General features: G+C 34.8%; 2 protein-coding genes across 5 annotated transcripts; both read right to left on the bottom strand.

Annotated features, from left to right (window-relative positions):
• Positions 1-272: 272 nt before the first annotated feature.
• Positions 273-4401, bottom strand: LOC111895267 (uncharacterized). 4 transcript variants are annotated; one of them, XM_042898038.2, is made up of 8 exons: positions 4108-4401; positions 3406-3997; positions 3119-3250; positions 2634-2918; positions 2170-2439; positions 1866-2051; positions 1602-1730; positions 273-1522 (listed from the first exon to the last, which is right to left on the bottom strand). In XM_042898038.2, exons 2-8 carry the CDS (start codon positions 3475-3477, stop codon positions 482-484), a joined length of 2115 nt encoding a protein of 704 aa, XP_042753972.1. In that variant the 5' UTR covers positions 3478-3997; positions 4108-4401; the 3' UTR covers positions 273-481. The 4 variants fall into 4 exon arrangements, with proteins under 4 accessions (XP_042753972.1, XP_023747125.1, XP_023747124.1 ...); XM_023891357.3 differs by having other exon boundaries at positions 3406-3503; XM_023891356.3 differs by having other exon boundaries at positions 3406-4401.
• An 18711-nt stretch (positions 4402-23112) lies between these two features.
• Positions 23113-25868, bottom strand: LOC111895252 (transcription factor GTE6). The gene is made up of 9 exons (XM_023891342.3): positions 25674-25868; positions 25168-25300; positions 24770-24985; positions 24597-24674; positions 24307-24531; positions 24132-24230; positions 23987-24045; positions 23635-23785; positions 23113-23557 (listed from the first exon to the last, which is right to left on the bottom strand). The coding sequence occupies exons 2-9, from the start codon at positions 25288-25290 to the stop codon at positions 23345-23347; spliced, it is 1164 nt and encodes a 387-aa protein (XP_023747110.1). The 5' UTR covers positions 25291-25300; positions 25674-25868; the 3' UTR covers positions 23113-23344.
• Positions 25869-27274: the final 1406 nt, after the last annotated feature.

Raw genomic sequence — 27274 nt, 5'->3', positions numbered from 1 at the left:
TATTGCCCTACCTTCTAAACACAATATTTAATTTAATCTAATAGAATGTTTGAATATAACTAAGATCATTGAGTTATACAACATAAACTATCAAATAATTTGTAACATATTTTTTGACTGCTTCATGTATCCAGCTTTTAACAATGTATCACTATGATAGAAGTAACAAATCTTTTACATGATATGTTCAACCAAAGAATATATGTAAGATGGTAAAATATATATCGCAGTCCATTTGCAAATGATGAACAGTTCAGCACAGTTTTCAGGTCTCAACACAAACAAAAAAATTCCAAACCATTTCTACAATTGCAAGTAAAACAATGTTTCTTTTGTATGGCATCAAGCTGATAATAAAAGAAATTGATAAAATGACAACACACTTAAAAACCTCCCTAAACATAACAAAAAAACTAAAAAAGAAACAATTCTAATGCTGTTGCAAACAAATCCTACCAACCAAAAAAAATGATATATCCTTTCACTCTGATGAACTTGGCAATGCAAGTTGTTGTGACACCAGGAATGAAGATTCCAATGGAGAAGAGTCTAATGAGATGAGATAGCTCCATAAAGATATCACCACTTTAATATGGAATGCCATCTCTTCTGCCTGATCAGAACCACCACCATCAACAGAAGCTTCTGTCTCAGGTGAAGGCGGAGGTGTGGCGGCAGTGGGTTCCAGGCGATACTGCTCAGCCATAGATCTAACAATCATGCCCAGAATAGAACCACCAAATGTTAACGCCATGGTAGTTTGTGGTTGCATCAAAACCCAGTTACATAGTTTGGCCAAAAAATGAAAATTTTTGAAACCATGCAACATCCCCAATGGGATTTTAGCAGCCATTGCCATTGCCCCAGCCAAGAATATCTGTTTGAGCATAGGTTGAGGTGCAAGGTTGTTTGCAGAGGTGGTTTGTGTTAGGGTTTCAGGTGATGTATGTTTACATGACACACACAATGAAATTTTTTGTGAGGAAACATAAAATACAACGCGATATCTCCATAAAGTTATTGACACTTCAATATGGAATGGTGAAACTTCTGCCCCATTAGACCTAGCAACAACCAAGTCTTGTGTCACAGTTGGAGGTGTAGCAGCAATAGGAATGACTCTGAGGCGATACTGTTGAGCTAGAGATCCAATAACTTGGCCCAATAAGACAGAGGCGCCAAGTGTAAACATGATGATGGGTTTTGGCATGAAATCGGAGGCACAAAACATGGGAATCAAAAAAGGAATAGTTGCAAGGGTGGCTATGAACCAAGAAGGTGAGAATGTGGGTGTGTGTTGTCGCCACATTCCTAATGGGACGTTAGTCGCCATGCCAATTGCTGACATCACCATCATGCGTGGGAGCATTGATTGAGGCAAAAAGTTGTTTGCTAAGGCGGTTGTTGCCCCCCATATTGCTGGCATGCATTTGTTTTTATTGTTGGATGGCTTGGCCACAATTGGTATAGTGTTGCTACATGACCTTGTACGCGCACCATTTGAATGCCACATGTCTCCATACTGTGAAAATTGATTATACGAGTTAATAATAATGAGGACAAATTTGGAAAAAAATAAAAGCTTTGTTTGATTGACTTACGTGCCATGGGGTATACATGGATGATGAAAATTGTGAGTCGGTTGGTGCTATATCGAAGGGATCTTCAAAATATGAACCAAGGTATGAGCTTGTAGAAGGACAATTCCCACCCATATTCAAGTCTCCATTCTGTCAAATCATTAATAAAAATTTGGATAAGTGATAGGAGTATTTAAATAGATATGTTTTGTATAAATTCCATTCTAGGACATTGTTTCAAAATGAAATTGAGAAAATGGAAAAAACGGAGCAACCATAACATACCTTAGAACAGTCTTTCTTGTTAGATTTTTTAGGCTTGTTGAAGCCCATCTCTTTAAATGCACCAAAACCAGAGTCGAACCATGAGAAATTATTATTAAGTTGATGAGACACTGGTTCATTGGAAAAGCTAAAGGCTTTATCAATACGGGGACTGGTTACAATAGCACGGCCTTTTGTTCCCCAGTCCTGATGGAAAATAATATGATGTTACTTCATGGTCTCAATAGAAAAAGGAGACTTTTCCATAAAGTGTCAAAACAATTGACAGTATCATTAAATCAAAATGGGAGATACCATAACATACCTCAGAAGAGTCTTTCTTGTTAGATTTGTGCTTTTTTTGTTGATTCTTAAACATTTCGCCAAATGCATCAAAACCAAATGACCCTCCGAAACCTGAAAGACTAATTTTAGCTGCCTTTGCTGCTAAAGGATTAAACTGGTGGGACATTGATTCCACTTTCAACTTTTGGGGAAACTGCAATGATCCTTCAGAAAGTGGGACAACGCCATTCAGTCCATGAAAAACAAAATTGGGGTCATCCTCAAATTCAGGATCTTTTATTCCCCAGGCCTGATGAATAACAATTATGGCATTAGTTCGAAGAAAGATAGGAAATAATGTTGTTTTTTTTTTAAATGATGAAAAGGAGAAGGCAGCTGGTTCCTTAATGTTGCTCAAAAATGGGCATAGAGTAAAATCATTTTGTGAAGGTGAAGATTGTGGGCCATGTTAAATTCATCTTGACAGGAGCTACCATAACATACCTGCAAAGAGTCTTCCTTGGAAGATTTGCGCCTTCTTCGGTTATTCTCAATCATCTCCTTCAATGAATCAAGACTATATAACCCTCGAAAATCCGAAAGGTTAACACTGGCTACCTTTGCTGTTATAGGATCAATCGGGTTGGACACTCGTTCAGCCTTCACCTTTTGGGGAAACTGCAATGATCCTTCAGAAAGTGGGACAACACCATTTTGTCCATGGAAAAGCCTAAAAGCTATATCAAAATTGGGGCCATCCTCAAATCTAGGACCTTTTGTTCCCTGTGCCTGATGAAAAACAATGAGGGCATTTGTTCATGGAAAGTTAAGGAAATAATGGTTTTTTTTTTAATGCTGGGCAAAAATGGAATCAAATAAATATCATTCATAGATTAATGCAGGGTCTCAATAGAGAAAGGGGACTTTTCCCATCAAGTGTCAAAACAATTAACAATCTCATTCAGACTATGGGAGCTACCATAACATACCTGAGAAGAGTCTTTATTGGACAATTTTTGTGGCTTCTTGGGAAAAATGGGACTTCCCATCTTTTCAATATATTCCTCAAAATCAGATTGAATAGCCGACCCATGGGCCTCATATGTAGTAGTTTCATGGATCTGATGAAAAACAATTTGATATTAGTTCATATGCATAGAATTTGAGGGTTTTTTTTTTTTTATTTAAACATTATTTTCAGCAAATAGCACTTAATGGGGAAAAGGAAGAAATGCCTAAATAATGGTTTGTTTTAATTTGGGGTTTAATTACTTACGTGTGATGATGGAATGAGGGTGCGTGATGACTGCAAAAGACTACGCAGCCATGGTGGGTGTATGTCCTCCATGTTGCTAAAGAAAATATCCCTTTACCCTGAAAATATATAATATAATATATACAATATATAAGCGTTATCCAAACTACAACAAATTTCCACATTCATATGCTCTGATAAAAGAAACCCAAGACAACAGGGCTTCAATTCATGAAATTCAAACGAGACAAATAGAAACTCAAATTCAAATCATGGTATATGATAACACAACCAAAATCCTTAGACATCCCCTCAATCATATCAAGCTAATCAACACTACCAAAAAAACTTTGCAAAAGGAAACATAATTCTTACAAATCTAGCATCGGAAATCAAAATAATACCCGATTTCATCAAAACCCCAAAATAGTTACACTTAGTTCTCTAAAATCATCCGTCCACATAAAAACACAAACAAAAACCCGATAAATGTTCCCTAATTCTGTCCTATATCTCACTCTAGCTGATTTTTAAGAAATGGAATCAAAGTCTCTCCAAAGAGTGAAGACTCGGAATAAATCGCTATATCACAGGAACCGAAAGACGCGAGACCCTGTTAATGAACGTGGTGCTCAACTTCGTCAAAATCTCAGACATAATTCCATCAAAAACCAAAAAATAAGCTCAATCAAGTAATAATACCATGAACAAATGTTATCATACCTTCGAAAATGCCGAGGCTGAAGGTCGATAGCAGATAACCCAATATGTGATAAGAAACCAGATGAAAGAATAAAACAGGATGGAATGGGAAAATATTGTGGGGAGGGGTTTGGAAGGGTTTTTCTTTTAACAGTGCTTTGTTTGGTGGATGTGTATTAGTTAGGTGGATGTGTATTAGCCTTCTAACTAGGGTTTGCTTGACTGGAAGGATAGTTACTATGGTTATTTTTACTAAACTTGGAAGTTGGAACATATTTTGATCTTCTATCTTAAAATCATTGTTAACTTAGTAAAAAATACATGAATTCGTGAAACTATATTTGTTAGTGCTCTCCATAAAAATAATAATTAAAAAAAAACATATTGTTAATTCGTGAAAATATGTCGTCACAAACTTTTTTGATAATTTGCAAACTTATCAAGTAATTCGTGAACTTGGTAAACTTTAATAAGATTGTGCATGAATCTTCCAACAAAATAGAAAGTGATTCCATAAAACCGATCGGTCCCAATTATATTACTTTTTTCTAAATTGTTGACTCGTTTACAAAATCAAAGTCTCAAAAGGGTCATTTGGCATTTGTCATTACAAAATCTCGTGAAGCAACATCATCTTCTTTGCTTGGTCACTTGAGTGAGCTCATTAAGTTAAGAAACAAGAACGAGATACCATACTTCGAGGTCTTAGTAGAGAGTTCACTTGATGTTTTGGTAGCAACAACATGGAATATGAGAGATGGTTTTCAAATGAGTGTATACCATTTTCATTGGTGAACTTCACAAACTTCTCGAGTGCTTAGAGAATTATGTGGTCATGTTGTGGTAGAAGTTGAAAATGTGATCGTTGGGTGATATTTGGATATCAAATTTGATCATTTTAGTGACTATCTATCTTTAAAAAGCGATTGACTAGTCATCTTCTAGAGTTATGCCACTTATTCTTATGTCGCTTTTGTTGCTTGTTTCTTCTTTTTTTTTTAATGAAAACCTAAAGTATGGTTTAGACTTTTACATTTCATTTGTACTTGCATCATTCCTACATGAGTGAATTGTAGGAGTTGTAAGACAATACTTATGTTGGCTAACTCTAAAAAAAATGTGAGTCGCGTGGAAGAAGCCCATAAGCAGTTGAATTTAAACAAATTAAACATAGAAAATAAGGTTTCACTGTTTAAAGTTATGCTACATGTATTGAAGTTGAAGTTGAAATTGCCAAAACAAATTATCATATGCTTTGTTCTGATGTTGTTGTGTGTTGTAGTGAAGGATTTTAGATGATAGTCTAGTGACAGATGGTTTTATGTAAAAATTGGGTAAAAATTGTCATAATTGCCATATTTTCCATGCAAGTCATAAAGACAAACAAATATTGTAATCTAACCACAGTCTTTCATACAATTGTTGTCATCCAACCACAATCTTTCATACATGTGTTTTGATCCAATAACGGTCTTTCTTTCAAGAGTTACAAAGACAATTTAGCAACCTATATAGTATAGTGAGAAGACTCACCTGAAGCAGTAAAACTTAGAGTAAAACCACAGAAGTGGATGAGATGGATTCCCATCTCTCCTGAGCACCTATAACCATATTAATAATAATTACTCATCTTATACTTCAAGTATTACTTATTAATTGCCACCCAAACACCCCTTGATTTGTTGCTTCCCCTTTTCTTCGTTCGAACAACGGCCAACCACGAAGAATGAGCCATGAAGGGCTTGCCGAAGACGCCTACTTCCACCTTGCTCCGTCACCACCAGTTGTCGACTTCAACCCTTCCTCCTTTTGGTTTGTCGAGCACCAACAGAACCCCCCACCTACTGGCGTTTTCGTTCTCCTTTTTTTTAGTAAGATCGAGCACCGATGGTGCTCTCCATTGGTCAACTGTTGTTGTTGCTTCCTTTTTGGTTTGATTGCTACCGGAGACTAGGATGAGGAGGCCAATGGGAGCCCACCGAAGATCGAATCATTTCCCCTCACCACGATCTGCTTGACCATCAGAGCTTCACATCGTCGACTGTTTCCGTTCGTGGTTCAATTTCTCAATCAGACGAATTCGATGCCCCATCAGGACCGTCTTCCGCTTGTCTTCTCCGATCCACCCCGTCATTGCTTCCTCTTCCCCTCGATTGGTGGTCGCCAACGACGAGAGAGGACCACGAAGGGTCATCGGAAGTTGCAGGCCAACAGAAGTTGCAAAAAATGCCCAACTTCGTTTTGACATCCTCTAATGCCAAACATCCCCTAACATGTGTCGATTTGTAACCAAACATCCCCTAATGTCATAGAAGGGTAAAATCAGAAAATATGGCAATTATGACAATTTTTACCCAAATGTGCGGTTTTGTGGACATAAAAAATGAACTTAGGATACAACCGAGCATTTCTTGAAAATTTGAGGGCTTTTATGGCATTAGCCCATCAAGTATCGACGAGAACCAAGGGCATGATGAAACTTATCAATGTGCACACGAGACTCAATCCAAGTCCAAGGCATGTTGGTACCGAACCGAATTGGTACCATACCTTATACTTCTGTTTGGTTTTCTATTCTTACTTTTATTCCATTTTGGTAACAATACTTTTACTTCATTCCGATCCTGATACTTTTTCCACTTCAAATTCAAATTAAACCTACTTTCCCAAACTGAGTTGACACCGAACTAGTATCGTGCTATATATATATATATATATATATATATATATATATATATATATAGGGGTGAGCATTTGGACCGGTGGACCGGACCGGACCGTTTTTTGGACCCCCGGGCCGGTTCTCGGTTCTAAGATATGTATCCGGTCCGGTCCGGTTTTTTTCCCTGATTATCTCAAGTCGCAAATAGGCCCTTTGATCTCTCAAGTTGCAAATCGACAGTGAGTCTCAAGTCTCAAGTTGCAAACCGTGTGGAGTCGCTCCAATCGCAAGTCGCAAGTCGATTTCGATTTCTAAATCCTCAAGTCGCAAGTCTCAAGTCTCTAGTTGATTCTAGATTTTTATGAAACTTAAGTCTCGATTCAGAAGTAATGGAATCAAAAAACGGGATTGCTAATTGGATTGGACTTGATGATGATGAAATTCAAGTAAGGGTTACGATTTTTGGTTGTTTTTTTGTTAATTTTTGTTGAAATAACAAACAATATTGTTATATTTAGTTGAATACATGTCAAAACAAAATTATTGTGATTGTAAACTAAGGTTATGTTTTTTGGTTGAATTTTGTTATTTTTTGTTGAAAGTTATAAAGTATGTTGCTATATTTTGTTGATTAATTGTGAAAAAGTTTTTGTTTTGATTGTATGTAAACTAGGGTTATGATTTTTTGTTGATTTTTGTTAATTTTTATTGAATGTCATAAAGTATGTTATTATATTTAGGTTATTTGTTGTTAAAAAAAATTATTGTGATTGTATGTAAACTAAGGTTATGTTTTTTGGTTGAATTTTGTTATTTTTTGTTGAAAGTTATAAAGTATGTTGCTATATTTTGTTGATTAATTGTGAAAAAGTTTTTGTTTTGATTGTATGTAAACTAAGGTTATGATTTTTTGTTGATTTTTGTTAATTTTTATTGAATGCCATAAAGTATGTTGTTATATTTAGATTATTTGTTGTTAAAAAAAATTATTGTGATTGTATGTAAACTAAGGTTATGTTTTTTGGTTGAATTTTGTTATTTTTTGTTGAAAGTTATAAAGTATGTTGCTATATTTTGTTGATTAATTGTGAAAAAGTTTTTGTTTTGATTGTATGTAAACTAGGGTTATGATTTTTTGTTGATTTTTGTTAATTTTTATTGAATGTCATAAAGTATGTTATTATATTTAGGTTATTTGTTGTTAAAAAAAATTATTGTGATTGTATGTAAACTAAGGTTATGTTTTTTGGTTGAATTTTGTTATTTTTTGTTGAAAGTTATAAAGTATGTTGCTATATTTTGTTGATTAATTGTGAAAAAGTTTTTGTTTTGATTGTATGTAAACTAGGGTTATGATTTTTTGTTGATTTTTGTTAATTTTTATTGAATGTCATAAAGTATGTTATTATATTTAGGTTATTTGTTGTTAAAAAAAATTATTGTGATTGTATGTAAACTAAGGTTATGTTTTTTGGTTGAATTTTGTTATTTTTTGTTGAAAGTTATAAAGTATGTTGCTATATTTTGTTGATTAATTGTGAAAAAGTTTTTGTTTTGATTGTATGTAAACTAAGGTTATGATTTTTTGTTGATTTTTGTTAATTTTTATTGAATGCCATAAAGTATGTTGTTATATTTAGATTATTTGTTGTTAAAAAAAATTATTGTGATTGTATTTAAACTAAGGTTATGTTTTTTGGTTGAATTTTGTTATTTTTTGTTGAAAGTTATAAAGTATGTTGCTATATTTTGTTGATTAATTGTGAAAAAGTTTTTGTTTTGATTGTATGTAAACTAGGGTTATGATTGTTTGTTGATTTTTGTTAATTTTTATTGAATGTCATAAAGTATGTTGTTATATTTAGGTCATTTGTTGTTAAAAAAAATTATTGTGATTGTATGTAAACTAAGGTTATGTTTTTTGGTTGAATTTTGTTATTTTTTGTTGAAAGTTATAAAGTATGTTGCTATATTTTGTTGATTAATTGTGAAAAAGTTTTTGTTTTGATTGTATGTAAACTAGGGTTATGATTTTTTGTTAATTTTTGTTGAATGTGATAAAGTATGTCGTTATATTTTGTTGATTAATTGTGATAACATTTTTGTTGTGACTATATGTAATGTAGGATACAAATGTTGACGAAGAGGAATTTATTGAGGATACACCACAAATCAATTTAGTTGATGATTCGGCAAAAGATGATCAATCAAATGTTAACAAACGAAAAAGAACAAATAGCAAAATGAAAACAAGTCACAAAAAAAAAAAGACTCATTTGATAAAGTTATGATAAAAGAGGATGATGGTATGGAAAGAAGATATGGAAAATGTCATTGGTGTGAAAGGCTACTAAAGGCGGATGTGGAAAGAAACGAGACTTCTAGTTTACTCAAACACGTAGGTCGGTGTCAAAAAAACCTGGATAAGCTACAAGATCCAACTCAAACCAAATTGAATCTAAAAAAGGAGTCAAATGGAGATACTAGTGTTAAAACATGGAAACATGATAATGCAAGGATCAAAAAAGCATTACTTAACCTTTTTGTGGTAGGCGAATTACCTTTCAAGTTCGTTGAAAACGAGGCTTTTGTGGAATACACCAATGCACTTAATGCTAAGGTTGTGTTGCCATCTAGACATACAATATCCCGGAATGTTTCCAAATTTTACATAGAAGAAAGAACCAAAATGCTTCAATTTTTAAGTAACCCAAAGACCGCTATACATTTGACAACGGACACTTGGACATCTTCTTGTCAAAGGACTACTTACATGGTGGTCACGACTCACTTCATAGACGAGAATTGGATGATGCACAAGAGAATTATAAACTTTAGGGAGATAGATAGCCATAAGGGAGAGGATATGGGGCGAGAATTACTCGATTGTATACGTGGATGGGGAATGAAAAATGTCATGACCATTACCTTGGACAACGCCGCTACAAACGACAAGGCAATTGACTTTTTGGTCAAAAAGTTGCCCAATCTTTACGAGGGTGGAAAGCATTTCCAAGTTAGGTGTATGGCCCACATTTTAAACCTTATCATAAAGGATGGACTAAAATACCAAAACTATCATGTTGAGTGTATCCAAAAGGCGTTACGGTACATTAGATTGTCACCACAAAGAATAAACAAGTTCAAGAAGGCGATGAAAGATTGTGGCTTACAAACGAAGAAGTTTCTATGTGGTGACACTCCTACCCGATGGAACTCGACTTTCAAGTTATTGAAGTCCGCATATCAGTTACGAGAGGCATTTACGAAATTTGGCATAAGAGGTAGTATTTATTTTTAAGTTATATATCAGCTTTTCATCAAAATTATTCAGATTTTGTAATCTGTGACAGTTTAGACTATAATTTTGTTTGTTTATGTATCTTTGACAGATAAATCATATGAAAGGGATCTCGGTAGAGTACCGGAAAATTATGACTTTGAAGTTGTAACCGAAATGGTGAAATTCTTTGAAAAATTCAAAACAAAAACAGAGCTTGTTTCGGCTACATCAAAACCTTTGGTAAATCTTTTTATCCGGGAAGTCTTAGATGTGGACATACATCTAAGAAAGTGGTCAACCAAACCAATGTTTCTCGATATGGTAAAAGATATGAGGACGAAATACGACAAGTATTGGGGTGCATACAACAAGATGAATGATTTTATGTACTTTGCGGTTTTACTTGATCCTACCACCAAATCACCTTTTTTGTTACATGCTTTTAAAAAAATGATCGGGTACATGGAACCATCATTGACCCCCGCGAGCATGGACATAAAAGCACGTCAAATGGTCTGAGAGGTTGAGAATAGGATGGAAAATTTATTTATGACCTACTTGGAACGATTTGACAGCGGTGGATCATCTCAACAAGAAGCGAGTCAAATAGTCATTGATGTTGATGATGATAACGATTTTTTTTGGTGATTTTCTTTGTACGAGAGGTAGCAACTCGGATCCAACAGATAACGAGTTACGAACTTATTTGAAAGAGAATATAGTTAATTATAAAAAAGATTTCTCAATTCTCGGGTGGTGGAGAGTAAACGCCATTAGGTTCCCAACAATTGCTCGGATGGCGAAAAGTTATTACTTTTTTTTAGTCTTTCATAATTTCTTTATAAATTAATGTTGTTACAATTTAATTCTTTGTTGTTAGACATATTGGCGATACAAATCTTAAGTGTTTTTATACAATTATTACTTTTTATTAAATACTAACAACATTTTCATTTGTGTTATGTAGAGATTGCACAAACTTTAAATATGTTACATATTGATGATAATGATATGGGGAAGAAGCCAATGGAATATTAGATTATAAGTTTATGAAGTTTGTTATTTTGATTGATTTTAAAGTTTAAACTATGATTTTTGACTTTTTGTTGCTACGGTATTACTTTTGTATGTTTGTGTTAAAATTGTTAACTTTTGTTGGTGAACATGAATTATATGTTAGTTGCTTTTATTTGGAAAATTAAGTTTGCAAGTTATAATATTATACATCAATGTAGATTACTTATACTCTATTCGATTAAAGTTGTACCGGTCCAAACGTGTCCAAAAACCGGAAAACCCAGACCCGGACCCGGACACGGACATGGACATGGACACGATGCATCCGGTCCGGTCCATGGTCCACAATTTTCTCCATAACCGGTCCGGTCCAAGAGCCGATCCGGTCCAAATGCTCACCCCTATATATATATATATATATATATATATATATATATATATATATATATATATATATATATATATATATATATATATATATATATATATATATATATATATATATATATATATATATATATATAAGTTCGATATTCAGTTATTACTTTGTGCCATTTCGTTTTGGTACTGGTTCGGTTCCAATATTGAGCTAAGTCGCTAACTCCTACCTTGTAGATAAAAATCTGTTTATAATGTTTATTGGAAAAAGATATTCATTTCTTAATATAAGAAAACATAAAATGCTATATAATATAATATAGATATCCGTGAAAGCAAAAATATTACGCTACTATCTAAACGCAATGGGATTTGTTTCACTTATGCTTTTGATCCATTAACTTAAAATTTATGTTTTGTCTTTTATATCATCATCGTGATTTTCTCTTTTTAATTAAAATTGAATGTATATTAATAAAAACAAGTTTTACGTGGTTGAATAAAAAACATAATTGGATATCACCTCTCCCAAATGCAATATCTAATTTACTTTTTTTTAAATATAATAGATAATCGAGTTAATTCTAAAAAATAAAATATAAATATTATCATTTAATTATGTCTTGTAACATACTCTTTTAAGTGTTTTATGTATCCAACTCTATCACATAATATAAAAATGACATTTTTTTACTGTTTTATGTAATATTTTTTATATGAAATGATAAAAACAACAAATTTGTCATATTATAAGTTTAATCATAAAAATATATGTTGTGTGCCTTAGAAAAATGATACACAGTTGGTCATTATTTTTGCAATTAACCTTAAATTTTATAGCTTAATTAATAAGTTTTCCCATCAAAACCCTTTTTTCTACTCATGTGTTACCCTTTTAAGATCACTTAAACTCTCTACAAACATTAAATCGAACCTCTTCAATAACATTTTCATCTTTGACCAACAACAAACAACAAGATCGTCTACTAAGCAGCTCTGAAACTTCCGAAACGCCACAAAATGTGATAGAGCAAAAGTCTTGGTTTGTTAACAACCCTACGTAAAGATTCTACAATTGTATGTATCAACTCTCTTGTAAGTAAACCAACTATTATAAAGAAACGTGTTGCATTTTTCAATTAATCAATTTGTGCATGGTATGTTAGGGCAAAATGTGTTACAAAAAGGGGTTTTCAATTCAGTTCACGTAAATCTGTTAATGAATAAATTTGTGAGACATTCGCTTCACGTTACTTCCAAAGTAACAAAATCAAAAGTCTTATAAAGTATAACCAGAGTCTCTTGTAGGGACAGTGTGATAGTTGTGTATAGATCTATATTGGGTCTAACAAACCCACACCTGAGTTGCATGCAACAGCTAGACCGGCAGGTCTGGGGTGACAAGTGTCATTTAACTTTGTGACGCCTGAAGAACGTCGTATTACGAGGCTGTCTAAGTCATAGTATGGTTATAATAACTCACATGGGGTATTAACAAAACATAAGATTTACGGGTTTTACTTCTAAATTAAACGAGTTTATGTTGATTTAAACTTGCATAAATTACTTTAAGTATGGAAAAATACTTGTACATTTCGGACTTGACTTTTAAGACTACAATGCATTTTATAAGGGAAATATTGGATTTTTTTTTAACAAAATCACTTTTACAAAGAAAATGATTTTAGCATCACCTTCAAAAGCTTATGAACTCACCAACTTAATTGTTGACACTTTTTCGAAACTACTTGTATTCTCAGGAATTCAGTGAACCAAATAAACAACAGCTTTTGAGGATGGGACGCTCAGACACCAAACATTTCACTTTGTCATCATAATGTAATTGATTTTGAAATATATGAACACATGCTACAATGTAACTGTTTCAATTATATTTATGATGGTTGTATTTACTATGAGCACTATTATACTCGTTATGATACTACACATGAAGTTCGCCACCCCCGGACGTTTCCGCCATCCTTGGTTTGGGGGTGTGACATGATGGTCATAGTGAAAGGACAATTCAAACACTGGAAGATATGTTAAGAGCATGTACCCTAGAATTTTAAGGTAATTGGCATGAGCATTTACCCCTACTAGAGTTTTCCTATAACAATAGTTATCATTCGAACATTAAGATGGCACCTTATAAAGCCTTGTATGGACATAAGTGTCGTACGTCGTCTTGTTGGTTTTGAGTCGGAGAAAGGAAGTTTATGGGTCCCGAAATATTCCATCAGACTACTGAAAAGCTAAAAGTGATTACAGAAAGGATGTTAGCGGCTCAAGATCGCCAAAAGAGTTATGCTGACAAGAAGCGACGACCAATGAATTTCGAAGTCGGAGATTGAATGTTACTCAAAGTCTCACCGTGGAAGGGAATTATAAGATTTGGAAAGAGAGGAAAGTTGAGTCCAAGATTTATTAGGCTATTCAAGGTTCTTCAGAGGTTTGGGAACCAAGCTTACAAACTGGAATTACCAGAAGAACTGGATGGTATTCATAACACTTTCCATGTATTGTAACATCCTGTTTCAGATTGTTTTGTGATTTAAGGCTCGTGGGTCGTAATCTGGGTATGAGAAGGTTTTGAGGCTGTAAGGGAGAAAGTCTAGGCCAACTTTGGATATGGATAAGGTAGCTTGTGTGATAAAAGAGTTCGGATTGTGCTTCAGAGCCCAAGAGTATCGATAAAGGAGTTGGATCGATCTTTTATGAATTTTGGATTTTTGTTCGAGGAGTTTTAAGGCTATGGTGTGTTTCTAGAAGCGTAGGGCTTCTCGCCACCTTTTCGTGGATATAGGGTTCTTTGGACACAGACTTATAACTAAGGAGTTATGATAGTTTGAAGTTTTGGCAAGTTTGGCCCTTGGTGGAATAAGTTGGCAGTTTAGTCCCATGTGTCGAGCAAAGGGACGCGCGGATGAACTCGGTACACCAAGTGTACCTAAAGGTACGCCCAACGTAATGATAAGGATGCCAAACCTTATTTTTAGGGTTTGGGCACTATATAAATTGATGGGTTTTATGCATAAGAAACATTCCTATGTGCTCATACAAACCCTAATGCTTGGATCTAGGTTTCACTATTGAACATGCTTTGATTCCAAGACTTACAAACCCTAATCTGGCATATAAACAACAAAAATAACATATAGAATCAGATCTAGATGTTTACCTCTTCAATTGTTGGCTTAGATCTTCTCTTTCTTCTTCTCTTGAGCTTAGAGTCACAAATGCAACTCCTCTAATGGTTCACAAACCCCACAAGCAAGAAGGTAATATGAGAGAGGGAGAGAGAGGCTAGAAATCGGCCTAGGGATCACTTAGAATCAAGGTGTAGCCGAATTCAATGCCCTAGGGGTCAAATTTATACTTACAGGTTACTAGGGTTTTAGTCTAAACCCTAATGGACAGCTTAGCCAGCAAGCAGCCCATGGAACCTTCTGGAATAAGGCCTTGGACGAAAATATCATGGTTACTCATCATAATTTCGTTCCCCTTTAAGCCCATTAGGTTTCCTTAACCCAAAACTCAACTATCATACATTTGACAGTTTATACCCCTTTATTCAATTAATCTCTTTTGATCACCAAATTAATTCCTAATTAATTTATGACCAATACTAATTAAATAAATATGATTTCTCCTTTAATATATTATTCTTATAATATATTAATAAATCATAATACTCTCTCTTTCTCCTTAAATTACCTTGTCAAGTTGCTTTGGAGAAGGCAACCCAAAAGGACCATGCACAACCGGGTCAAGTACATACCAAATATAGTTACGGGCTTAGACACTATTCCAACATAAATATCATTATAACCTCAAGACTCCCTTATGTATCAGACTCCATGGTTCTAAAACCCTAATTACAAACCCTAGCCTCCTCCAAGAGTATTGTGAGCTCCTTGTGTGCATCTTAATGGGTTTTGGTGTTCATTCAAGATTTGGGACTTGATGCAAGTTGGTGGATCAAAGGGAAGTCTTGTAGATTTGAACTCTCTTCTTCATTTCTAGCTCATTAGAGGTATAAAGCTCAAACCTTGCTCATTTGAAACTTAGATCTAGTATTATATGAGTTTTGGTCCCATTTTGGTCTCATGGGTGAGATCTAGTGGTTTGCCATCACTCCAGGGGCTTTGAGTTGCTACTCTTAGTATCTATGAGGTCATTAGTTCATAAAGGTGCTTGCTTGACGCTTATGAATAGACCATGTATGTGTTAAGGTGGTTTTTATGGGTCTTAAGGATTAATTTGCATTGTTGAGCCTCTTTAAGACGTGCAAACTGATAAAGTTGCCAACTTTATCAGTTAAGAGTGAATTTCGAAGTCCCTGAAGTTTGGATGCAAAGAGCTTAATTGGTTAAGTCAGGAAATCAATTTTGGTTAAGTCGAGTTACGCCCCGCGTAAGAGTTGGTACGCCCAGCGTACTGTGTATGAGTCGCGATCTGGTTCACTGTGTACGCCCAACGCACGACATTCAGCTGGGCTTGGACTTGTAGTGTTTTGGGCTTCGCGTTCTTGGGCCACTTTTTTGCGTTGGGCCTTTTTGGGCCATCTGAGATCAACTTTTTGCGACTAGGGATTATTTGGATTTTGGTTTAGGTCCATATAGGGTTGGGCCTAATTTGGAAGATTGGGCCATTAGTGGGCCCTTGTGAATCCTTTGGTTTTGGGCTGTGGTGGGCCCAATGGGTTTGGGTCATTAGTGGGCTTGCTTATATGGGCTATCTTTGGTCCTTGGGATGGAGTCTATCCTTGTTTAGTTATTGATTATGGTGTTGGGTGTTTGGATCAGATCAAGAGTGGTTAGTAGCAACAACGACAGTGTAGGATTAATCGTGAAGCGTTGAGGTGAGTCTTCTCACTGTTCTTACATGTGTGGTAATTCATGAGTGACCCGAGGGTCTTATTTGTGTTATTGACCGGAGGGTCTTATCTATGTTGTTGACTGGAGGGTCTTATTTATATTATCGATCGGAAGGTCTTATTTGTATTACTGACCGGAGAGTCTTATCTGCTTTATGTGATATTATGCTTTATGTCTTTGTAACTTATGATGTTATATTATTTTGTATATATGTTGAGCTATGACTAGAGGGTCTTCACCGTGACACATAATTGGAGGGTCCATACCGAGCCGTGAGACTGGAGGGTCTTCACTGTGACACATGACCGAAGGTCCATATCGAGCCATGAGACTAGAGGGTCTTCACTGAGACACATAACCGGAGGGTCCATATCGAGACATAGCCATGAGAGGCTTATTATTTGTGTATGTGGTATTTTAGGTAACTCATTAAGCTTCGTGCTTACAGTGTTTGTGTCAAATATGTTTCAAGTACATCTCAGGAATGCAAGAAGGCGGAGGCATGATTGTACACATCCGTCGGCTTATGGAGATTTGAGGATTTTGGGATACTCTGATATTGTTTTTATAATAACTTACAATATATGTGATGACTTTACTTTATGAGTAATATTTTGAGGATTAAAAATGGAAATTTTGTCATGAAATTTGAGGCATTACATGTGTGTTATTTAAGGAAGTTCACGGGAGAAGTTCCTAATATAATTCCACTTTCGGAGTTAAGGATTGCTGAAGATAGGAGGTTAATTGAGGAGCCTGAAGCGATTTTTGACTGTAATTAAGATGAAGAAATTGTCACACAAGATGGTCGAATTAGTTCTAGTGCGATGGAAACATTCAATGGGTCGAACCTCACCTGGGAGATAGATAGTGACATGATGAGTCTCTATCCACATCTGTTTGTTGATGCATGATTTCGGAACAGAATCATCCTAAGGGGGAGAAAATTGTAATGTCCGCGATTCTGGCTAAGCATTATTATGATGATGTAATAGTAAGGGTCAACAATTGTAACCTATTTTGAAGTAATGAAAAAGAATTATTTGAGTATTATGCTATTTATGTGTAAATTATGTGCAATATATGTGCTTATAACAATATAATAAAATAAGAATAAATATGTGTCTAAAATAAAATAATTATAGAGCCAATATCTTTGAATAAAGTTGAAGTAGTCGCAACAAAGATTCTGGAGATATAAGGAACGCCGAAATCTGACTTATAACAAAGAAGTTATGACTCATCGAAGTTTCACGATTAAACCGACACGGCTCCATGTATTGTAAAAAGTAAATTTTTGACAAAAATACTTTTTAGACTTATCAATCTAAACAAAAGTCGTAGTAGTCGTTAAACCGGGAGCATGCATATAGAGAACGTCCAAATCTGACTTCATTTGAGAATGTTATGATTTTTCGAATAACAGTGTACAGTTCGGAAATCGAATTTTAGATAGATCGATTATTAGTCGACAAAATCAAAATGAGAATTGAAGATCTCATTAATAAGAGCTCAAGGATATAAAGACAGTCGAAAACGGACGTCGGATGATAAAATTATGAATTTTTAACGGACTTTAACTGTCTAAGCCGGCTAAAATATAACTTTAAAAATAAATTCAAAATTAGCCACCGTCGCCTAAATGAAATTTGTAGATCTCATCGATAGCTGCACGTGGATATAAATAACGTCAAAAACGGAGCTCGTATGCGAAAGTTATGGATTTTACAAGATTAATAATTTTAAGATTAACAAGAGGGCGATACGTGTCGCGATCTGGCACCCACCTCTCTCCCCACGGCTTGCCACCAGATGCTGTAGTGCATTATGGCTAGTGTAATGGATATGTATGCTGCACAGAACCCTTAAAAACCCATTACACGCCGCGTAATTTTTGAGTACGCCCTACGTATTGGCAACTTATAAATAGAACTTGATTTTTACTCTTTTCTTCACACCATTCCATTTTACTCTCTACCACCCCCCCCCCCCCCCCCCCAGGCCTCAATTCCTTTCTCTAGCACTTCCTAAGTGTTATTAGTGAAGCCTCGGAGCGCCATAAATCCCCGAGAAATAGAGCTTTCAGGTTAGAAGTTATGTCCACGCAGAGTTCGGTTTCTCGCTAAACCACATGTAAGTTGAGTTATGTTTACCGTACTTTAAGTATAACTTATGTTTAAGTTCATTATCTTTATTATGAACCTATAAGAAATATTTATCAGTGATTCCAAGTCGTTATAATGATTGATCTACTTACGGGAGAGGGGCCTAGAATGGTCACGTTGGCTTGGTTGTTGGATTTTAGAAAAGCTATACGCTGAAATGATCCTGCCTCCCAACAGTCATGCTTGGATGATCCTTACTTCATAGATCTTGAAATATACTTTTAATTAATGATGAATCTAGACTAATAATTAGTCGCAATAAATATTAGACTAAGACGTAATGATAATGATACTAGGTTACGTCAAAGGAAAAGACAGTTGCTAGAAGCGAACCAGTGTTCGAATTTCGAGTCGTCACTTTAACAAGTGAGTGCATAGTTGCTTTCATCTTACACATAGATATGATTTATTTAATATAAATTACATGTTGTATGTGCCTATTATCTATGTTCCTGATATCTATGTTGGATGAATGGGTTATACATGTTTTACTTGATTTAAATTGTATATGTATTTTATACCTATAATTATGTTAGGTAAAGATGGGTAGATGAAAGCTGATATAGATGATGAAAGATGAAAGATAAGATAAATGATAAGAGTCCTTGACTTTAAAGATGATCCAGTCGTTTAGTGGAGTATAGATGACGACCACGGACTATTCTAGACAGTATAATGTAACACTAGCAAGCTTGCAACCTGTAGGTGTTTTTGAATTAAGTGTTCACAAGGTGTACTCCATCCTCCTCATGGTTTCCTTATTGACATATATTGTTGAGGAATCCCCAAAGCATTATTGTCTATCACGAAGATACTCCTTAGGATATGTCCCTTTAATTAGATGCTTTAGGGACAAAAGTGAGGATAACAGGAATGGGTAATCGAGTTGAATGATTTGATGAAAATAAAGAATTTAATTATTGTGGGTTGAAAACCCTATGTGCTCACCAGGCTCCCAAGTCTGACCCACTCAGTTTCTTGTATTACAGGTAGTGACACAAGAGCACATGTGTGATGAAAAGCTGAGAGACTTATGGATTATAGGTCAGTAGAATAATAAATGTTTGTAAGGCCTGTACTATTTCTGTTTATGCTTATGTATTGTATTGACGATGACATCACAATGTTTTTAGTATAATTAAAATACATTTATTCGGAAATTCTTTGATAATATCTTTGTCATAATTTTTTGGAACAAATTCCGCAATATTATTTTTCAAAAGGATACTCTGATTTTAAATAAAGCATAAACAAATCGGTCTTTTCTGGCCGTGAAATTGGAGATGTCACAGTATGAAAGCATACGCTGTTGAGAGTTTGAAAAATCTGTGATGATGCTTAGCCTATGTATCGTAGCCTATCACACGCACCAATCCATTATTGTCATATCTTCTTCTTTAAAGTTTTATGATTCAATGTATGATACCAGAAGCTGATGAGAACTTGACAAATCTGTGTCGCTGTGTATATCATGTATCGTGGTATATTACACGCACATACCCACTGTCGCCCTACGAAGCTTCTATCAAAGAAGTTAATAATTAAGTGTATAAAACCATACGATGACGAGACTTTGCAATTCTGTGTAAGTGATCTACTATTGCAACAACACAATAGTGTGATACACCAAATCCTCTCTTATCTTTTAACATTATTTTGGACTTTCTTTTCATTTTAGGTTACTTGCTATCTTCTTAAAAAATGCAGTGTTTATTGATGTTGTCAAAAGAGGGAGGAAGAGAGAGAGAGAGAGAGAGAGAGAGAGAGAGAAATGTTTAGTTCTGGTAGGTTGTCACTTGATCATTAATACAATAGTAAAGAATGAGGTAATTTAGTGGGGGGGATCTAAGAAGGAGCATAAATCAACATTTTACTTCAGATGGAGTAGGTTCATTTATTCTTTCATTCTTTATTAGTTTGGTTTTGACATCATCAAATATGGGGAGATTAGTGGGACACATATTTATATAGATTTGATGATGCAAAATATATACATTATAATTATAGTTTATCTTCTCATTTTGATAGTCAGTCTTGTCTAAATAAGTGTATATAATATAACTTAGACAAGTTGATCTGTCAGAGTTTGTTTAGTTACTTAATTTGAAGATATGTTGATGGAAAATCATATGTCGAAGACTGAAGATCATCTCCTGGTGAGCAAATGAACCTAAAGATTCTATCAGCACCAAAGACACTGAAAGTATTATCAGCATGAAGACAACATTCACTGAAGACTGATCAATGTGTCCAGACGCTGATGTTCTTACACTGATGACACATTGTTCAGGTGATACACTGATGACACATGTTGATGGTTATTCTCTCTAGTTGAAGCTGAAGTTGATTAAAGCGACTCCCTGACGCTGACGTTGAGAGTTAATGATTTGTATTGTAATATGAGAGTTTGAGTTTATGTAGAGATAAATCTGAGAGTTCTTGGTGAGTTCTTACATTGTACTCGTTCTCTTGGTGAGAACATTTTTCATTGTGAAAACCCGATAAATAGTATTGATTCTTTTTGTCAAATACTTGTGTTATTATTCCACACTTCTATTAGATTCATACACAAGTGTTAGGGTTTGAGGCATTCATAGATTTTGGTGTATTGATGAATATATCACTAGGTATTTGATGTAGTTTATCTAAAATAAAATCAAATCCGACTCTTATATCATAATTAGTAGGGGTGACAATTGTTGACACGACACGAAACGAAATTGGGACAAAATTGAAATTTGAAGACAAAATTGCAAGAATGGTCCCCGTGGTATGTCAAAACTAGCAACTTTGGTCCAAATGGGTTTGGCTTGCAAGGATGGTCCAATAGTTTCGTTTTGTTGCGAGTTTAGTCCAATTTCCTATGAGCTTTTTTTATAATGACGGATTTTCCCCTTATTATTTTCTTTTCTATTTTTCTTTTATTACAATAATTAACAAACAATTAAAAATAAAACAAAAATAAAATACTTCTCTCTCTCTCTCTCTCTCTCAATTTTAGGAATTGAAACTATTTTCGTCGTTATCAAATCCACACAACCAAGTTCATGATCTTTTACACACATCTCCACCTATAAAGAGACCTGCAACAAATTGACTTGGTTTCGAAAATGATAGAAAATCGATCCACCGCAGAAACCCATAAAGAAAAATTTTGAACCCAGAAAACAAAATATGAAACTGTTCTTAAACTGGGTTTACACACCCTTTTCATCTTCCTTGAATGTGATCCCGAGTTTCTTTCGGAGTAGGGGCAAGATCAGTTTTTGACTTACCTTCTTCCAATTACTTCTCTCAATTAGAGAACATAATGTCCCCTCCCCCTCCAATTAGTTTCCTTTCTATTGAGTTGTGTTCTTGAAGCTCTGGGCATGAACGATAGCAACTGAAACATAGTCACTCTGTTCATCAATTAATAGTTTGCTAATACATTTCGTGGCTGCAATTTCAATTCATTTGTTAATAAGCTTGTGATAATCGATTTGTTGGATCAAGGGTATGGTTGTGATAATCGATTTCTTAGATTAATGGCCATCCACGTGAACTACAATTGTCGGAGATCAGAACATAATATCGTTTCTCCTCCCTTGCAACTGTCGTTCAACCTGTCATCTATATTCCTAAAAATCAAAACCCTAAAACTATGTTAACCACCATCGTTGACAACGATTTCAAAAATAGAATTTGGAATGTGGGTCAACTACTCACGATTCACTTGTGATTCTAGTCTAAGACACAAACATAAGACAAAACAATAAAAAGCATGCACATATATGGGGAAGGGCGGTGATTATCGCGTCCACAAGTCGATGACGACAATAAGCAACCGACAGTGGTCGAGAGATGTAATCCAAATCGATAGCGCTAGGGTTTCTAGGAGGTGGTGTCGTCGTCGGAGTCGATAGGTAGTATGTGATGCAGTGATGGTCGATAATGGCTATGGAGGGGGTTATGAAGGTGGAGGTCGGAATAGGGGAAGGAGACTAGCAGTGTACGGTGGGTATTTTATAAGAGAGAGAGAGAGAGAGAGAGAGAGAGAGAGAGAGAGAGAGAGAGAGGAAGGGAGAGGGGGTATTTTATTTTTGTTTTATTTTTAATTGTTGTAATAAAAGAAAATGAAAAATAAAATAATAAGGGGCAAATCCGTCATTATAAAAAACTTCATAGAAAATTGGATCAAACTCGCAACAAAACGAAACTATTGGACCATCTTTGCGAGCGAAACTCATTTTGGACCAAAGTTGCTAGTTTTGACATACCACAAAGACCATTCTTGCAATTTTGTCAAATTTGAATTCGTCTTCGTGTCATGTTCGTGTTCAAAATTCGACACGAAATTGACACGATTTAACATTTATTTGTTATGTTTGTCGTGTTTTTCGTGATTAAATATTAATTAAATAAACTAATTGTTATATTATGTTATCTTTGTCTTGTCGTGTTTGTCGTTTTTTAATTGGTTCGTTTTCGTGTTAGTTAAAAAAAACACGACATCGTGTCGTGTCATGTTCGTGTTACAAAAAATCTTGTCGTGTCGTGTAGAAACACGACACGATGACCCGATTTGCCACCCCTAATAATTAGCAATCCAGAAATCTAATATAGAACAACCAAACAACATATGCATAGTTTGATGATGAATGAATCAAGAACCAAATGAGAAATATGATACTTAACATCATCATCCATGCATACATGATAATATGATATAATGATACATTACATACAAAAAGTTGCCTTCAAAGTGGTCAATGTCAACAACCTCATGTTCTTCCACTGACAAAGCCTAGTCGTCAAATAAGTCATCCATGTTCTCATCTTACCTAGTATTCCACAAACCCCCATGTGATCCATATTCCGAAATGTTCCATTTTTAAGAAGAGAGTTTCTGGTTCCTTTTCTTTGCAGTCCTAGCAAGAGCATTACATATTTCCTTCTTCCGTTTGGAAGCAATCGTTCTTGTAGTGTTTATTGGTTGGGTGGGACCCACATGACACTTGGCATCATTCGTCTCATCATTCTTGTTGTGACCTTTTAGAAGAGCATCTTTTACTAAATACTTTAACCTCCACAAAGTCGATTCACTCTGTTTTATCATATAACACAAAGTTGTTTATTTTTTTGAGCAAAGGGTAAAATGGTCATTTACATGGTTCATTTTACCTGAGAATCAATATCCAGATCAACCTCTAGAGCTGTTGAGTTGAAACCCGGATTATGTCGAGCCACAATATCAAGTGCCTTGCTAAGATCCTCAGGACACAAATGAGTCATAGCTATCCCAAGGTTTCTTTTCTCTTCAATCGACATTTTCCTGAATATATATTTTATTTTATTTTTTCAGCTTCTACATGTTTGTTACACCTGACAGACGTACTGTGTTTGACATTCATTTTACAGAGACTGTGACTGACGTACACAGAAATTGTATTTTTTTTGTCCTACCCAAAAAGATGGGACAGGGACTCGCTCTTGATCTCTCTTTTCTGAAAAAGACGAAAATACCCTTACAAACCTGCATTTCTGAACAACAGTCTCTCGGAGATCTTCCAAGTACATATCGGCTTCATAAAGCTGACATAAAATAAATGTCAATTAATGCAACTTTTATTCTTCTGATGCTATAATATTAATACACAAATAAATAAAAACTCTTTTACCTCATTACAAAGTTCTCTAGCTATTTTAGCATGAGCAGTCTCTTGAGCACGCTGCAGATTCAACAATGCTTCTGCTTCCTCCTCTTCTCGCCTTTTTTCCTGCTCATATAACATAAAAAAAAAAAATTAAGAAAATGCAAGAAATAGCATTGGCAACTGTAATAATTACATTTACCTCTTCAGTAACCCTTGGTAAAAACTGAAGCCATTTCTCTTCAAACTTCTCCAATAAAGTTTTAGCCATCATATGAACATCACTTTTATCATCATTATATTTCATGGCATTCTGAAAAACCAATCTCACATCTGAACATATATCACGAACATGTTTATATTCTGTCCCATCTTTCGCCTCCATTAGGTTTTTTATTGTACTGAAGTCCATAGGCCTATCAATTACCTAATGCAACAATTATTTTAATTAAATATTATAAATCTATTTATATATATGGGTGTTAGTGCTACCTCGTAATAGTCACGCAATCCAAGACCTTCAACATCTACAGGTTGCATAAATGGCCAGGCCCACTTGTGTTGTGTTATCTGTAATAATATGATTATGGAATATACACTAATTAAATTTGCAATCCAAAAAGAAAAATGCATTCTTGAAATTATATTTTTTTATATTATATAACCTGACGCAAAATTGAGCCAAATTGTCGCATAATCTCTTGCATTCTCTTAGCAGCAACTGCCTCTCTGCGTGCTAAATCTTGTTGGTGTTTCTTGAATCCAGGAATATGCTTTCCTTTCTCTTTATCCTTCACAAATGAGGTTTTCTGAGAAGCATTAGATTGTTTTTTGCTTGACTTCAAGTAGAATTGCTCAACCTCATTTACTCTTTGCTCAAGCTGCAACAAGAAAGCATAAAGCTAAGATGAAAACACATTCAATTCAATCACCAAGAGGACAGGGTATACATAGAAACGCCATAATTGAATTCAACCAACAAAAACTAAGCATAAATGTAAGTAGATGTGAATTTTACATTCAAAATGCTTGTAGATCAAGTAAGAAAAGATCCATGTTTCACCTTCTCAACCCTGGCGAACAAATCATCTACTTTATGCCCAATATCATCCACATTAGCAGCATTACTTTCCTCCATCTTCTCTAACTGATCATCTCCAATATCCATGACCAATTCTTCTTCCATTTCCTTCTTGCTGATACAAGAAAAAAATCCATGAAAACAAATTAGTAACGATTCTTACAACAAGAGTTCAATAATTAATACAATTATCAGATAGATCTTATTCAGTACATGAATTGCAAATATATTTTGGAATAGAAAACGAAATTAGCTTCATCAATTTACTTAATATCGAACATAGCGATGTAATTGTGCACAAACTTGTTCGACTTAATATTATCATGCTTATTGCGATAATTAATTCAAATTGAACTGATAATGACACAAGTAACGACGATTCTGATCATACAACAGCTTGCACGAAAAATAGAAAGAGAGATTTGTACCAGAACAAATAATCGAAAGATGAATCAGCGGGGTGGGAGAAAGGGAGAGATATATGTTACCTCAGCTTTGCAATCTTACGTCGCCAGCGCCAGAAAAAGGATGGATAGAGGCGGAAAGACGCCTCAGTCACTACGCGCCGGTTAAGAACGAGATGCCGCCGTTAGGATATGGAGAAAAGTGTCCGGCCGGGAAGTTACTGACGAGTCAAGGGAGTTTGGTGTTAGAAGCCGTAGAGGTTTTTTCGCTTGGATCGATTTCTTGACGACTAAAAAGACAAACTAAATTTCATCCACGTTCAAAAGACCCTTGTTATTACGAACATGTGTTTTTATACACCAAAGTGATAAAATTATCAATTTGGCCCCCTTTTTTCATTTTTCTCTTTATTTTCTAAACTAGGGTCGGCCAGTTGTACAAAATAGAATAATATAATTAAAATATGGATACATATGGTTCCGCTGCATCACAAACAACAATCGTGAAAAATAGCCATTCTAGAACAATCATTTGATCGGACCTTATTGGATATATAATTTAGGTATAATGACTTGAAAGGGTAACGAACTTTTGACGTTTTTCACATTTAGTCACTAAATTTTTTTTCGTTATCTATTTGCCATTGAACTATTGAAACTGTTCACATTTTACCCTTATGACCGGCTGTTACCGGTCATAAGGGTAAAATGTGAACAGTTTCAATGGTTTAGTGGCAAATAGATAACAAAAAAAAGTTTAGTGACTAAATATGAACAAAATCGAAAGTTCGTTTCCCTCTAAAAAGTTCAATGACTAAATGTGAACAAACTTCCTCTTGTATTATGTTTTAGCAAATTATTTATTTTTGTTAAATTATAGCAACATTTGTTGATGAAGAAATCTATGAAATAAAAAAAACAAAACCCATAAAATATATTTAAAAAAACAAAAAACCGAAACCGAAATAAAAAACCAATGGTTTGACATTTTCCAAAATAAAAAATCAAAATTTCCAATCTGATTTTAGTTTTACAAAAAAATGAATCATTCTCACTGATGTGAATTATGACCATTGGTTTGTGATATTTGTATAATTAGCCATATGTTTACTATAGATTTTTATTCATTCTTAGCTAATTATGTGCATAATGTCGACAAAAGGTACTTAATAATGCTTAAATTGTGTTTTCAGTCCAGAAGACATGCTTGAAAGTAATAAGGAATAAGGAGAAGCAATTAGAGACCAAAGAATGAAGAAAAGGGAAAACACCCACATCTACTCGGCGAGTCCACGGATCTACTCAGAAAGTTCATGAGAATGTTCCCGAAGCAAAGTCAAGAATCCTTGTCGTACACGGATTTTACACGTCTACTCGGCGAGTTGGGGGACCTACTCGCCAAGTTGCCCCTGTTTTGTGATAAGTATAAATAACGGGTCTTATTCTGAATTGGGGACTTTTTCTGGCTTCTTGGAGTTACACCTGCGATTGAAGAACCCTTTGGAGACCTGAAGAACCCTAACCTTTGATCTTTAGAAGACTCAAGGCGAATTAGGTTATATTTCCCACTTAATCTTAGGATTGAATTATGTCTAGCTTAGTTAAATTCATTTTTGAGCTTGTTTCCACTGTAATCATGAGCTAAATTCGTATTGTTTCTGTTTAGGAAAAACCAAGTTACTCCT

The sequence above is a fragment of the Lactuca sativa genome, chromosome 9, assembly GCF_002870075.4.
Source record: "Lactuca sativa cultivar Salinas chromosome 9, Lsat_Salinas_v11, whole genome shotgun sequence".
Classification (NCBI taxonomy): domain Eukaryota; kingdom Viridiplantae; phylum Streptophyta; class Magnoliopsida; order Asterales; family Asteraceae; genus Lactuca; species Lactuca sativa.
Note: the sequence above shows the minus strand (reverse complement) of the source record. Positions and strands in the feature narration are given on the sequence as shown.

What these genes read in the sequence shown, in the direction of transcription:
- LOC111895267 (XM_023891356.3), bottom strand. Translation starts at nt 3,477, where the DNA reads ATGGAGGACATACACCCACCATGGCTGCGTAGTCTTTTGCAGTCATCA. An exon ending in CCCTCATTCCATCATCACAC is followed by an intron (nt 3,251 to 3,405) that starts GTAAGTAATTAA and finishes GTTTTTCATCAG; the next exon opens with ATCCATGAAACTACTACATA. An exon ending in ACAAGAAAGACTCTTCTGAG is followed by an intron (nt 2,052 to 2,169) that starts GTATGTTATGGT and finishes ATTTTCCATCAG; the next exon opens with GACTGGGGAACAAAAGGCCG.
- LOC111895252 (XM_023891342.3), bottom strand. Translation starts at nt 25,290, where the DNA reads ATGGAAGAAGAATTGGTCATGGATATTGGAGATGATCAGTTAGAGAAG. An exon ending in CTAGAGAACTTTGTAATGAG is followed by an intron (nt 24,046 to 24,131) that starts GTAAAAGAGTTT and finishes ATTTTATGTCAG; the next exon opens with CTTTATGAAGCCGATATGTA. An exon ending in ACTGTTGTTCAGAAATGCAG is followed by an intron (nt 23,786 to 23,986) that starts GTTTGTAAGGGT and finishes ATATATATTCAG; the next exon opens with GAAAATGTCGATTGAAGAGA.